Below are 14333 nucleotides of genomic sequence, written 5' to 3'. Positions count from 1 at the left end.
TATTATTATATAAATACGGTCAAATATGAAAAAATTAACTTTCCAAGTACACTCTTTTAAAAATGGAAGGAGTATGCCATGATTTTGATTTTATTTGACAGGTATGCGATGGAAGGGCCTTAGTCTACGCGATGGTCCTTGTCTTAGCCACAAGACATTTTCTTGTCAGTCGGTGCGATCTTACTTACACGTCTCGCCGGTAGCCTTATTTTAGGCATATGATATTCCATAGATAATGGCCACCTCCTGTACTCCTCCCGGCAACCGTTGACCATTCTTACTATTTTTAGGTTTCGATTGGCCAACTGAACAAGCAATCATATGCTTCTTTTTCTCTTTCATGATGCTCAATGTATGTTAAGACTGCGAATAACACCCCACCCACCCCTCCCCCAAGCCAACTGAACAAGCAATTATATGCTTCTTTTTCTCTTTCATGATCTATGCTCAATGTATGTTAAGACTGGGAATAACCCCCCCTCCCCCCCTCCAAGTCCCGGTCGATGCTAAATCTGTGAGATTTTACGTTGATATTTGTGTAAAAAAATCAGTTTTTCTCTCTCTTGCATATTATGTCACTTGACTAAGACTTGATTAAATCTCAGTCGACTGAGACCTAGCCACACCCTTTAGTTTTTTTGGAAAGGAGAACCGGATTATATGATGGCAGTGCCACTCTAGATACCAGCTACGAAGTGAAACAGCCCCGCGCCGCCTCCCCGCGAGACTGCGCAAACCCTAGCTGCCGTCGGATACCAACCCCTCCTTCGCTCCTCCTCACCTGCTGCCGCTGACAAGCGCCGTCGGGTAAAGTCCGCATGAAGGCGGCAGCGGCAAACCTTCCGTACACCGCTCACATGGTAGGATGTGCGGGGTGGTTTCATCGGGCGTTGATGCGGGTAGCCGTGGCGTGTAGCCAAAATTTGTTCGGCGTTGGCCCACGTGCCAGACTCGCGTGGAGAAGCCTGTGTCTGTGTGCCATGGGCGCGTGGTGAGCGCAGGCACCACGACACCCCATGTGCTGACCTCGTTGCCGCCGCGGTCACCGGCCTCTGTCGCAGTGTCAGGGGTCCTCTGGCTCTCTTCTACACAGACGGTGGAGCCTTGGAACCTGAGCGGCGGCCCATGAACTTCTAGGTGCCGGCGACTGTCTACGACCATGCGGATTGGTGTGGCGGTCGATGTGATGTTGGGCGGCTGTAGCTTCGGCTTGGTCCGTGATCAACCCAAGGCGGGTGCCGTAATTTATATCTTATTGCTAGTTGTCGGCGTGTTTTTGTTTATTTTAGTTAGTGTTGATTATGTGCATTTTAAGAGTATCTTCAGCCGTTGGCCCCCCAGGAGGGGCAAAAAATCGCCCTCTGAAGACGCACCGGCGCTAAACCGCGCACTGGGGACGTGATCATGGCGCCCACATTTTTTTTTGAAAAAGTTAAATATGACGCAAACACGGCTCAAATTTAATGCAAAAACATCGGCGAGTTCGTTCAAATTTAAACATATTTTACAAAAAAGGAAAAAACTACTACGGGCTGCCCCCGCCGTCTCCATCGCCGCTCCTCGCTGTCTACCTCTCCGCTCCCCGCCGCCCGCCGCCCGCCTTTGCAGTTCTACATGTCGAGGAGGCGGTAGAACCGCGTGTAGTCGCCGTCGTCGTCGTCATCGTCGGCATCCCCGCCTCCGCCGCCGCCGTCCCTGCTGCATCCCTCCCCCGGTTGGCGCGGCGGGTTGGACGGTCCGGGGGCGTCCTCGTCGTCATCATTGTCGAGGATCACGATGCCGTGCTCGTCCTCGCGCCCACGCTTGCGGGCGGCGATCTCCTCCAGGGCCCGGCCTGCCGGACCATCTCGTCGCGGAGGTAGTCGTCCCGCGCCCACTGCAGGGCGTCCTCGTCGTAGAAGCCGCGTCGGGCTATCTCCTCGTACTCCGCGGGGAGGCCGGGCTCTGGCTTGGGCTCGACGAGGACGAAGCGACCGGAGGGGGGTGGAGTCGCTGATGCGGACGCCGGAGCTGCGGGTGCGAGCATTGACAGGCATGTCCTGGGGCTCCGGCTTGACGGGGCGGAGGCAGGGAGAGCCCGACGACCGGCCGGACGAGGAGGAGGACGCCCCGGGCCGCTCCATGCGCCTCAGCGTCCAGGAGCTCCCACGGCGGCGTGAGAAGGATGGGGGAGCGGGGTACTCGAGGTGCGGCGTGTTGCCGCCCTCGATGTACTCGAGGACGGCTTCCAACGTGCGGCCGGGCACGCCCCACCACCGGCGCCGGCCCTCGGAGTTGAGCCTGCCAGTGGGCACGACGCCGTTCGTGGCCTCGAGCTGCTCGGCGTGACGGTGGCGGAAGTAGGTCTCCCAGAGCGGGCTGTCGGGGACGTAGCGTGGCCCCTCCCTCGCCGCCCGCGGTAGGGACGCGCGGATACGTGCGATCTCCGCACGCCGCGCCGCCTCGGTGGGTGGTGGTGGCACCGGCACGCCGCCGGCGCTGATCCTCCAAGCCCCGGGCACCCGCATGTCCGGCGGGATCGGGTACTCGGCCTCGAAAAGGAGGCGAGCCTCGTCCTCGTGAAGATGGCGGCGCCCAAAGCCATTCGCCGCCGCGCCATCGCCTGGGAAGCGCTCGGCCATTCTTCTGAACTGAAGACGGCGAGAGGAGGAAAGGGGAGAAATGGGCGCGTCAGCGGTGGAGTATCTGTGTGTGTCTCCGACGCGCTGGTGGTCGGCTTATATAGGCGGAGGCGCCGCGTGGTAGGCTTGGCCGGCGCGTTATGCGTGGCGTGGTGGCATGGCGGGCGAGGGGACGCGCGTTGCCCGGCCTTCACTGCGCCGCCCGTGAGGCATCAATGGAGGCTGACCGGCGCGGCAGCGCGCGCAGCTTTGGCATTGATTCGTCGCGGGAAACGAGGCGATGAGGACGACGAAGCGGCGAGAAGAGAGTCGAGTCACTGACGTGGCTGGCCCACGGCCCTTCTTGCTAAAAACGATTCGCCCGGCGCCCCCGAGCGACCCCCAGCGCGCTGGGTTTGGGTTGGGTCCGCCGACGCCAATTTCGACCTGAGTCGGCGAAAACTGGGCCCTTGAGGGCGCGACTGAGCTGATTTTTTGACGTCGGCGGCCGAAAAATCGTTTGGAGGGCCTTCTTGGGGGTGCGGCTGGAGATGTTTTAACTATGTAGGGGCCGGTTGTGTGCTCATGGTGGTTTATCATCTTGATGCTTTATTTGGGGCCAATAAAACCCACCCTTTGTGAAGAAAAAGTGTCATTCTAGAGTTCTGTGAAAGATCATAAGACCATGACCGACATACATGGTTGTTTCAGCCAAGAGCAACTCTAGCAGAGTCTTCAAAAGGTCCAGAATTACCAATAATAATCGTCAATATGGATGCAGGGGCTAAAAATCCACTCTATGAAACTGTTTTTCTTTAGCCACTTTTGCTTCGATACAACCCTATAAACACATCAATAAAGCAGGTCTTTCTACATCCCTTTATAATAAATGATAGGATGGTCTTTTATAAAAGTACATCACCTACATCGAACGCGTCAATATGCGACTTGTGTACGTACCTCCCGTACACGACCCGGGGTACATGGCATACTAAGCGCTGGGCCTACCCATTTTAATTTTCTTATTCTGTTAACCTGAAAAAAGCGTGTGTGACGTGATTCAAACACACGACCTCTGTGTTAGGCCAACTCCACCGCACGATCTCAAACGGACGTCCGGATTGGTCCGAATCTGTCCCTTTGGGGCGCCGATGGGTACGCCCGTGTCCGGCTGTGTCCATTGGGTCGTGCGTGCGCCCACCGTGCGGCCGTACCCCAAATCGTGTCCGGGGTGGATGGGATTAAAAATAATAATTAAATAACTAAAAAAGCAAATAAACGCATTTAAAAAACATAAAACATATATATGGGTTGGCCACAAGACGGCCCAGTTTCAACGGTCACTTAAAAGGCCCAGATTCATAATTAACATAATAAGAAAATAAAAAAACTCCTCCCGTGCCCGTCAGTGCCGTGGCCGTCGCCGTCTTCACTGGCCGCCGGTGTCGTCGTTGTCGCTGACGAGGTCGACGTAGTCCGGCGGCGTCCAGAGGTGGGCCGAAGGTGCGTGGTGGACGGGGGCCGGCTGGACGGCCGGAGGTGCCTGCACCACCTCCTCCCGTGGCGAGGCCTCCCGCTCCGGTCACCGCGGCGGAGTGGGGCACCAGTTCACGCCCACGCCGGCGGCCATCTCCGGAGCAGTGCAGGACCAGCCCCACTCCTGGCCCAGCAGCTGCTGGAACGCGGCCGGCAGGTCCTCCCTCCTCTCCTCCTCGACGGGGAAGGCGACGTCCCCGGCGGCAGAGAGGGCCATGGCCTCCTCCAGGCCGTCCCACTGCCGCTCGTCGTGCGTGTACATGGAGTCGTCCATGACACGCTGCAGGAGACGGGCCTCCTCCTCGTCTGTCATGCGAGGAGGTGGAGGGGGCGACGGAGACGGCGACGGCGTGGGCGTGACGCTGCGGACCCGCCTACGCCCGTGCTCCTGGGCGCGCTCCCGTGGCCGCCGCGGCCCCGTCGAGCTGCCGGCGAAGAAGGAGGCGCGCCTGGTGTCGTGCTCGTCACGAAACCAGGTGTCCCACAGCGGGGAGTCGGGGGCGTACCTGGCGTCATAGAAAAGGTCGTCGGGGAGGAGGCGGCGGCGGCGCTCGATCTCCTCGGCGCGCGCATGGCCGCTCTTCGGGACCGGCGGGATGGGGACCCGGTCGGCCGAGAGGTGCCAGTCATTGGGGAGATGGGCGTCGCTCCAGGGGAGCGGCGTCCTTGTCTCCCAATAACGGCGGCAGACGGACGCCCGGACGTAATGCCGGTCGCGCTCGCCGGCGGACGTGGGCGCGATGGAGAAGGCGGGCGGCGCGGGGGCCCGGCGTGGTGGCGATGGCGAGGCGGGCTCCTCCTTCTTCACCGAGCCGCGACGGCGTACCGACGAGGAGCCGGCCTTGCGGTCGTGCCTACCTTTGCGGCCGTAGTTCCAGAGGCCCATGGCTGCGGGCGGCTGGCCGGCGAGGTCTAGGCTAGGGTTTGGGACATGGTCGCCGTTGTCGGGTTTCGAGGAGGCCGTGGGGTGGCGTGGGGCAGTGTGGACGACGACCCGTCCACGCTTCTCACTTAAAGAAGGACGACGACCGCTCGACGTGCGAATGACAGGTGAGGCCGCCCGCTCGTGCGCATTGATGTGGGCGGGTGGGAGGTAGGTGGCCGCCTGCCACGCGGCCCCGACGCGGACGAGCGCGCGTCCGTTTGGTGTCCGCCGCGACCCAAATCCGGCGCAAGTTTGCGCTCAAAATGGGTCGGCCCGGATACAAAACGGACAAGATGGGTTCAGGCCGTCGCGCGCTGGGCCGCCTCCTTTGTCCGTTTTACCCCAAACGAACAGGACCGGACATGACAGGATCGCGCGGTGGAGTTGGCCTTACCCTAGCCGCCTTCTATCAATGCCGCCGCCTCTTCCCTCATGCACGACGGTATCCAGCCGCCGGCGACCGTGAGATTGCCCACGTCCAGCCCTCTTCTTCCCCTACAATCTCTGCCCTAAATCTGGTAGAACCCTAATTTCTACTAGACGCTCTTTCTGAAGCAAGTGGGTGACGATGGCTTAGGCCAAATATCTGTTAGACATTTTCACGAGCATCTCACGTGTGTGCCAGCGCCTCCCTCTGTCAGATCGGCGAAAGACCACCGGTCTACCATAGTCTTTTTTGCAAGAAGCACTGATGGATTGCTAAACGCCTGTGATGCTCCTTCTCACGCGAGGGGCGACGATGGCTTGGGCCAAATAGCCGTTAGACATTTTCACGAACAACTCGCGTGCGTGCCACCGCAATCCTGGCTGCTGCCGGCCGGAACCCAGCGCGGCGCAGCTTGTCCGTCGGCGGCGGCAAGCTCATCCTGGCAGCGTCCCACGGGAGGCTGGAGCGTCGTGTCTTGTCGCCGCGTCCCATGTCTGCCCGACAAGGGCGCCGGCTCGGTCCGCCTGCTCGACTCTGGTGGTCCACGTCGTCCGAGTGCTCGCTTCCCCTCCCTGAGGCCGTGGCGACGCCGTGCTGCTCCCACCTCCGGCGGCAGCACCCCGTACACTCAACGCACCCGCATCCGCACCCGGACGAGGGCATGCCTGTCCGTCACCGCAACGAGCTGGCTGGCTGCTGTCGGGACTCGGGAACACGTCGTTCTCCTCCTCGGCGTTTCAGTAACTAGGATTAGTCTCGTTGGTATTCCCTCCGTTCCTAAATACTCCCTCCGTTTTTTTACTTTGCATATAAGATTTCGTCAAATTCAAACTTTATCAACTTTGACTAAGTTTATAAAAAAATATATCAAGATTCACAATATGTAATCAATATTGTTAGATGCGTCATGAAATCAATTTTCATATCATATAGCATTAGTATTGTAGATGTCGATATTTTTTCAATAAAGTTGGTCAAACTTTACCAAGTTTGACTTTCACCAAATCTTATATACAGACTAAAAAAAATGAAGTAAGTATAAGTCTTTGTAGAATTCCACAATGGACCATATAGGATGTATATAGATGCATTTTAAATGTAGATTCATTCATTTTGCTCTGTATATAGTTCATCTAGTAGAAACTCTACAAAGACTTATATTTAGGAACAGAGGGAGTACATGTCATGCTTCTATGCCATCCTTGTCATTGAGTGGATTCAGAGTTGTATAAGTGGTAACCTACGCCTGATTTTTCAACATATATTAGTGTTAGGGCATCTTCAGAGGAGACCCTCAAAACTCCAGTACATGTCCTTTGCAGGAGTTCAAACATTTTTTTTTGTTATCCAATGCTATCCCAGTTGTTCGAAAATGCGCCCTGACGTTCAAACTCTCCAAACTCGAAGCAAGGTGGGGGAGCTTTGGGAGTTTCCGGACATCCGTCTAGCCAACCAAACACCATCATATCGAACAACCAAACATCCTCTCTCTCTCCTGAACGGCAACATGCACATGCATAGAGGAACATTTAGGGAACATGGATGGATTGCCGGCTCACGCATCATTGTCCGCGGCCACTTTCAGACATAAAAAGAAACATTTGTGGTGTCCGTTTAAAGGCCAATGTTGGAGATGCCCTTAACCTCCAGTGTAGTGTAGCAAACAAAGCACAATGCTATTGCTTGGTAGCCCATGTGCCACCATGAGGCCTTCAGGACAAGCGCGACGAGATCAGAACTCCGAATCTGGATCGGGGCACTGTCATGCCAGAGACAAAGAGCGCGCCCGAGCCACCCGTCGCCCCATCTCTTACAGCCCATACAACCAAGAGGGAAAGCCACCACTTCCATCATGGTGCCCGCCGAAGAGCCAACCATACAGACCGTCATCCAGGGCTGCCGGCACGACATCCATGTCCGAAACACCACCACCCGCCCACATCCCCGTGCACCCACCAGGTTAGGAGGAGTAAAAGGTGTTTCCTTTCACTCCTAGCCTGACATCAGCCACGGAGTCTGGTTCAACGTCTCCACGGTAGGAGGCACCGATGCCCGCGTCTCCAGCCAATCATGTGGACCGGGGGAGACATAACCCAATGGCTAACAACGACCGTCGTCGAGCAGGCTCGCACGACGCCATGTTCGAGGTCTTCGACACCGTTCCGCCCGACAAAGTGATGAGGTCCCGACCACCACCAACTACCATAGCACCCGCCTGGAGAGGGACTTGAGCCCGCGAGCACCACCCGGGTCGAGCCCAATATCACCCCCTCCCCCCACCCCCCGGTGCAACCGCACCGACCTGCCTCGGGCCTAAATTTGGCCCACCTGAGCGCGAGCCCTAAGACAAAGACACCACCGTCGCGCATGCGGCAAGCTTGGCCTCGTGGCCGACAATCGTCCAGCCCCGTGCGTCACCGACTCGAACCCAGGAGAAGGGAGAGCGCCTCTGGGACCTGCGCCACCTACATATGAGTAGCTTTCGGGAAAAAAATTTGGAATAGAACAATACATGAACAAAAATTGTGAGACAATCTTTTCTATTGCTTGCTTTTCACTCTCTATCTAGATAGCATAGAGAACAACAGTTGTCTCTCTGGTCTCACCCCATTTCAAAATAAGTATCGTGGTTTTAGTTCATTTTGGATGGAGTTTCCTCCTCTTCAACTCATTGTATCATACTTTCCACCAATATTTTCATGCAAAATTGTTCACCAAGAATTAAATCTAAGCATTACGACTAGCTTGACTGTACTTTTCCTTGACCCACCTCATTATTGATATTGTTGCAGTGCCTCATCATGATGCAATTGGCTTCTGTTTTTTCTTGAGAAGAAAGTTCTCATCTACCTAGTTGTTTGTTGTTTTAATGTTTATTTTAAACATGATTTTTTTGCATGGTAGATAATTTGGTGTGTGAGGTGCGTTTCAAATTTCAGATCATTTGGACATATGAGTAGCTCTCAGCAAAACAGTCCTATGCCTCCACTAAGTCCCTGACTATTCATCGTAAAACATCTAGAGAACCCTAAAGAGAATTTCAGATTCTGTACTCTCTCTGCCCTGATCTTGGTTTCCATCACAAAGAGAAGGGCGGGACCTTCTTGCTTCACCACATTGTGAAGCTCACGAACTACTTCGGGGTTCCCAAGCCCCCGGCAGTTCCAGCTTAAGCAAATAATTGACCCTGGCAGGGCTGACTCGCAGCCGCTGCCGAATTTTCAGAGTTCGTTGGGGTTGGTTTCTTTTTCTTTGGTTCTCTAACCGTGTCGTCATCTTCAACTCCATCCCCATCAACAACCAGCTCCCGTCCGGTTGTTTTGCCCTCCCCCTCATTTGCTATGTGGTTCATCAGCAAGGGCATCTCCACCTTCCTGTACACCTGAGTCGGCGGCCCTCCCTTGCGTTTAGGTGCCTTATTCCTCTTCTTCATTCAATTCACCTCAGTACCTCCATCAGCTGCCGTACTTGAGTTCATCGATTCTTGCTTACTATTTTTTGCTTGTTGGTTCTTAGACGACGAACTATCTGACGATAGGGCCCCCCTTTTCTCCTTCGGCGGCTGGAGTCCCTTGCCAAACAGCATATCACCATGCTCATCACTCGTTCCCGATGTCGGATAGAACAAATCCGAGTGGCCCAACCGGCCACAAGAGAAGCAGAAGTGGGGGATGTTCTCATACTGTATGTCATAAGGATCGGTTTGCCCCCTCCTTGCCGATTCAATCAAAATCCACCTCCTCAATGGTTTGGCCACATCCAGGGTTACTCAAGCACGCAAGTAGCCTCCATCATGGTCGAAGTGAATAAGAGTTGCGTTCTTGTCAATCTGTTTAGAAATTGCCTTGCTCCACCTCTCATCCCTCAGATTAAACGGGAGATTCACAACCCTAGCCCAAACTTGCAATTTATCAAAACTGAGTTCCGACGGCCTCATGCAATCATCAAACTCTGCCAAGATCACCGGGTGCTTGCTGATGTGCCATGGGCTCCCATACCACATGCGATCGTGATCCCTCTTTGTGGCGAACTCCGCCACAAATATGTTTTCTCTGACTACACGAAAGAACAATCCTTTAGGGTTACCCCATGCGGGACGTAGGGCGTTGGAGATTGTCTGGGTGTGCAGTATGTTTCGATGCAGTACCTTCCCCACGATCATCTCTGTCATCGAGAACGAGCGGTGTTGCCTCTTCCTCCAAGATGTCTAGTTTCCCCAACTATTCCTTGAGACGAGCCCAACAGACTTGGGCGAGAGTCCCCCCCCCTCCCTTGCTGCCATCGCTGCCCGATGCATCCATCTCTAGCCGGCAATCTCGAGCACGCCCCGTCGATCGAGTCCACGGGCACCACCAAGATTCGCAAAACCCTAGTCGCCTCAATCGCCTTAGGAGGACCAAGGTTTCCGAAATACTTCGTGTTGTGGCTAACTTTTTTACAGACCTCAAATTTGTATTTTTTGCTGAGAGCTACTTGGATGTCCAAATAATCTGAAATTGTGAGCGCATCTCACGCATCAAATTATCTACCATGCAAAAACAAATTGGAGTTTTTTAAATTTCCTAGTACTTATTTTGAATTTTTCTTCGATGCGGATGCAAACGAGGCTGGGCACCAAATCGCTGTTCTCCCCCGGCCGAGTAAATTGCACAGAAATACCACAATTGGGGCATTGGAAGCAGATTGGTACCAAGTTTGGTAATTTTTACGTGTCGGTACTAAGTCTGGGGCTAGACGTTACAAAAAGGTCTAAATCGCGTATAAACGCGTATTGACGGTGTATCTGACCGGCGGGGCCCGCATGTCAGCTGCCGATGTGGCATTCTTTTTGTAGAAAGTCCCTTGCTTCGCCGACGCTACTGTTCATCGTCTCCACGCACGGCGGCGCCCGATCTAGATCAAGGGGAGGAGCCCCTCGAGCCCGAGCTCCTTCGCCTCCCGTAACCGCCGCCCCGCCCCAGCCTCCACCTCGCCTCGCGTGCTTGCAACCGAAGCAGGAGAGGCAGCGGGACTTGGCGCAACTCCGGCGGCAGGGAGCGGCGTAGGGCGCGTGAACCGATGGATCTGGACAGCGACTCACGCGGCGGAGGGCAGGAGGGGCGGCGCTGGTCCTCTGTTCATACAACAGAGAGGGAGGAAACAGGGAGGCCGCGAGGGGACCTGGTCACCGGCGATGGCTGCTCTGGCGAGGCGCGTGGGGCGGGGTCGACAAGACGCTAGGGCGGAGGCGACTGGAAGGAGGAGCCCGGGCACGAGGAGGCGGTGGCGTGCTGGTGAGCTCGGGAGGAGGCGCGAGGGGTCCTCGTGGCTGCTGCTGCTCGCCGGCGACGGCTGGGGGCGGGGTCGGCGAGACCCTCGGGCGGAGGCGGCTGGGAGGAGGAGCCCAGGCACGAGGAGGCGGCGGCGCGCTGGGGAGCTCGGGAGGAGGCGCGAGGGGTCCTCGTGGCTGCTGCTGCTCACCGGCGACGGCTGGATCGACTGGTTTTCTGCGCGCGGGGGGTGAGGGGTGTTTATGCAAAAAAAAATGCCACGTCGGCACCCGACAGCCGGGCCCCACTGGTCAGATACACCGTCAATACGTATTTATACGTGATTTAGACCTTTTTATAACGGCTAGCTTCAGACTTGGTACTGACACGTAAAAATTATCAAACTTGGTATTAATCTGCTTCCAATGCCTCAATTATGGTACTTCTGTACAATTAACTCCCCCGGCCCGTCTCTATTCTACCGTACACTGTGGTCTGACGTGTCGTTCTCCCGGCAAGCGCCCTGTGGACCCTCAGTGATGGCCCATATTAACATCCTCAACAATAATTCACTTTTGGTTTTGCGGGGCTGAGCAATAATTCATTGACGCTGCAGCAACCGATCTACCTACACCGCAGCTGATACTCAAAAAAAATACCTACTACCCCAGCACACCGTGTAGGATCAATTGTAGGCTAGCTATGCTAAAATAAAATAGGCCTTCTTTGGTTCATAGGATTGGAAAATCATAGGAATAGAAAAGCCATAGGAAATTTGATGACATGCATCTCAAATCCTATGCATAGGAATAGAAAAAGAGATGCCCTTTGATTCACACCATAGGATTTTTCCATTGAGTCTAGGCTAATGTTTGTTTTCCTATGAAATGTGGAGGATAGAAAGAATTCCTCCATAGAAATAGGATTTCAATCCTACAAACCAAAGAGCTCTGAAGGAGTTTTTTCTATAGAAATCCTATCCTATGAAAATCCTACAAAATTCCTCCAAACCAAAGGAGGCCTAAAATTATAGGCTAGCTAGCTGGTACGTGTTGGCGCATGCATGCCACACTTCTGTATCTAGCGCAGCACTGCAGCAGGTGGTCGACTGTGATGCCGAGTAGAAGAAAGCCTCAAACTAAAACAGCGATATTTATTTTGAAATGAAAGGAGTGTTATCTTGGACCACGTTCATGTATTATTACGTGAAATATGTGATGCATGGTTGGCTGTCTGATTCGTTTGTGTTAATAACATAATTAAGTTTAGAATGATAAATCATACTCTCTTCGTTTCGAATTACTTGTTCGTGGAAACGGATAAAAATTGATGTATCTAAACTAATACGTCTAGATGCATCTATTTCTGTGAAAAGTAACTCCTATCAGAGAGAGTATCCCCTTATGTTTTATTTTGCATAAAATGGTAAAAATAGATGGATTGCCCAGAAGCTTTGCATTGCTATTTAATTTGTTGGATGCGATGGGACTATCGATCAGCAAAAGGACTGACATTGACCCTTCTTAAGTGCGAGGCAACAGGTAACGAACCGGTCGACCTCGCAATGGCGTGGTAGAGGAAGACAAGCAGCATGCTAAAGGGAAAAATCTCACCCCTTTGTGGCCAACGTGCTCCACCATCTGGCCGCTGGCGATGGCTCCCATCATGGCGCCGATGTTGGAGAGCGAGCCGAACACCGAGAACTGCAAGTAGCCAGCGTCGTCGGTCAGTCACTAGGATTCCGGGCATTGCCAGGCCAGCGAGGCCGGCAACAACAGTAAACAAAGACGACGGGCGATGGAATGGAAGGATGGTGACCTCGGAGATGGAGAGGCTGAGGTCGCGGGTGATGGCGTCCTGGGTCGGCGAGGAGAAGCCGCCGGTGAAGCCGAACTGGATGGGGCCGAGCGCCACGATGAGCGTGCAGAGGAGTGCGGAGACGTGGGACTTGCGTATGGCGTACCACCAGCTCCCCGTGTTCACCAGCAGCGGCTTCCGCATGTCGTCGTCGTGGTCGCTTCCGCCGCTCTCGTGCCCTCCGCCGTCTCCGTTCATGGCGCCTGCAGGCCCTCGCTCGCTTGCTGATGGACGAGAGAGAAAGAGGGGAGGGGAGAAGAAGAGGATGTCTGACTTTGAGATGGGGAAGAGGTCGCGGGATGGGGCTCGTCTCTTGCGGTCTTGCCTGCAGACGTATATATGCTTCGCTTCCACAAGGCGCGACCAAGTATATATAAAGGAGAGAATTCTTTATTTAACACTAGCTTAAAATTTTGTGCCTTATTTAACACTGGTAAAAAATTTCTTCCTTATCTAACACCAATTCTAAATTTTTTTCCCTTTCTAACACTACCATCCATTTTGAGTACTAATGGTGTTAAATGACACGTGAGAAGACGATTTTACCCCTGGCGCAAATTATGACCAAAATTGTTCACATACTAAAAAGCAATAACTTTTTCTGTTATTAAATGCAAGATTAGGCAAAACCTCCCCTGTAAACATGCAAAATTCCATATCTGGATTTAAATTATTTTGATATTTAGTTCAAAAATTGGGCAGAACCTCCTCTGTAATTTGATGCATATCCGATCGTACAATTCACATATACATATTTTGCAACATTAATAGAAATAAAGTAAAGTGTTAATCTTGTTGTGATCACAGCCAAGCAAACTAACTCCTCCATTACAAACATTGCTAGACAATCTGATCATTACTAACTGATCATTAACTAGATGGTCAGTACTCCTAGCTGCTATTAACATTGCGTTCAAATGAGCCTTTGTATTGCTACTACTAACATTGCATTCCCAGGAGTGCCATTTAGCCACCTGAACAAGCCCATGTGGCTGCGCCCGGTCTGAAGCTGTTGCCGATGCCAACTTGGGGACACCCTGATAGGAACCTCCAGCCAACTCGGGTGCCCTGGCCTGATGCCGCTGCAGCCGAGGCACCGCCTTTGCCAGGCGCTGGTCGACCGCACCGCAGCCTGACGTTGGCCTGACCCCACTGCTGCCCCGCCATCGTCATCGGTCAACACTGGATCCACAGCCGCGTCAAGGCCTGAGCCGTCCGCAGTCGCGCCCTGGCCGTCGTCCGCGGCGCCATCTCCTTCCGCACTCCGCAGCACCGTCGCCGCCGCTAGGCCTGGGAGGTTTGCTGCCGTCGCCACCGCCTCTAGGGTTGGGGAGAAAGGGGAAAGAGAAGATCTCGGGTCGGGAGAGAATAGAGAGCCCTGGTTCGGCGTCTGTTTTTCTATTTTCTCATGCTTATGGACAAGGGCAATTTCGTCCAACTATAAAAAACTGACATCAGTTAAAATCAATTTTAACAGTGTAGGCTAACGGAACTGACGAAAGTGTTAAAAAGGGAAAGAAATTTAAGGTTGGTGTTATATAAGGAAGAACTTTTTTTTTCAGTGTTAAATAGGGAAACAACATTTAAAATAGTGTTATATAGGGAATTTTCTCTAAAGAGAATTCTTTATTTAACACTAGCTTAAAATTTTGTGCCTTATTTAACACTGGTAAAAAATTTCTTCCTTATCTAACACCAATTCTAAAATTTGTTCCCTTTCTAACACTTCCATCCATTTT

At 53.6% G+C, this 14333-nt stretch overlaps 1 protein-coding gene across 3 annotated transcripts in view; it reads right to left on the bottom strand.

Annotated features, from left to right (window-relative positions):
• The window catches only part of LOC125511390 (sugar transporter ERD6-like 4), a 35395-nt gene extending 22489 nt beyond the window's left edge, over positions 1-12906 (bottom strand). For 2 of the 3 annotated variants that reach the window (XM_048676746.1, XM_048676745.1), the window contains exon 1: positions 12556-12906. In XM_048676746.1, coding sequence (XP_048532703.1) covers positions 12556-12792 — 237 coding nt within the window. In that variant the 5' untranslated portion in view covers positions 12793-12906. Of the gene's footprint in view, positions 1-12350; positions 12441-12555 lie in introns of all 3 variants that reach the window. The other variant, XM_048676748.1, reaches the window with a different exon arrangement.
• Between the last annotated feature and the right edge of the window lie 1427 nt (positions 12907-14333).

The sequence above is a fragment of the Triticum urartu genome, chromosome 5, assembly GCF_003073215.2.
Source record: "Triticum urartu cultivar G1812 chromosome 5, Tu2.1, whole genome shotgun sequence".
NCBI lineage: Eukaryota > Viridiplantae > Streptophyta > Magnoliopsida > Poales > Poaceae > Triticum > Triticum urartu.
Note: the sequence above shows the minus strand (reverse complement) of the source record. Positions and strands in the feature narration are given on the sequence as shown.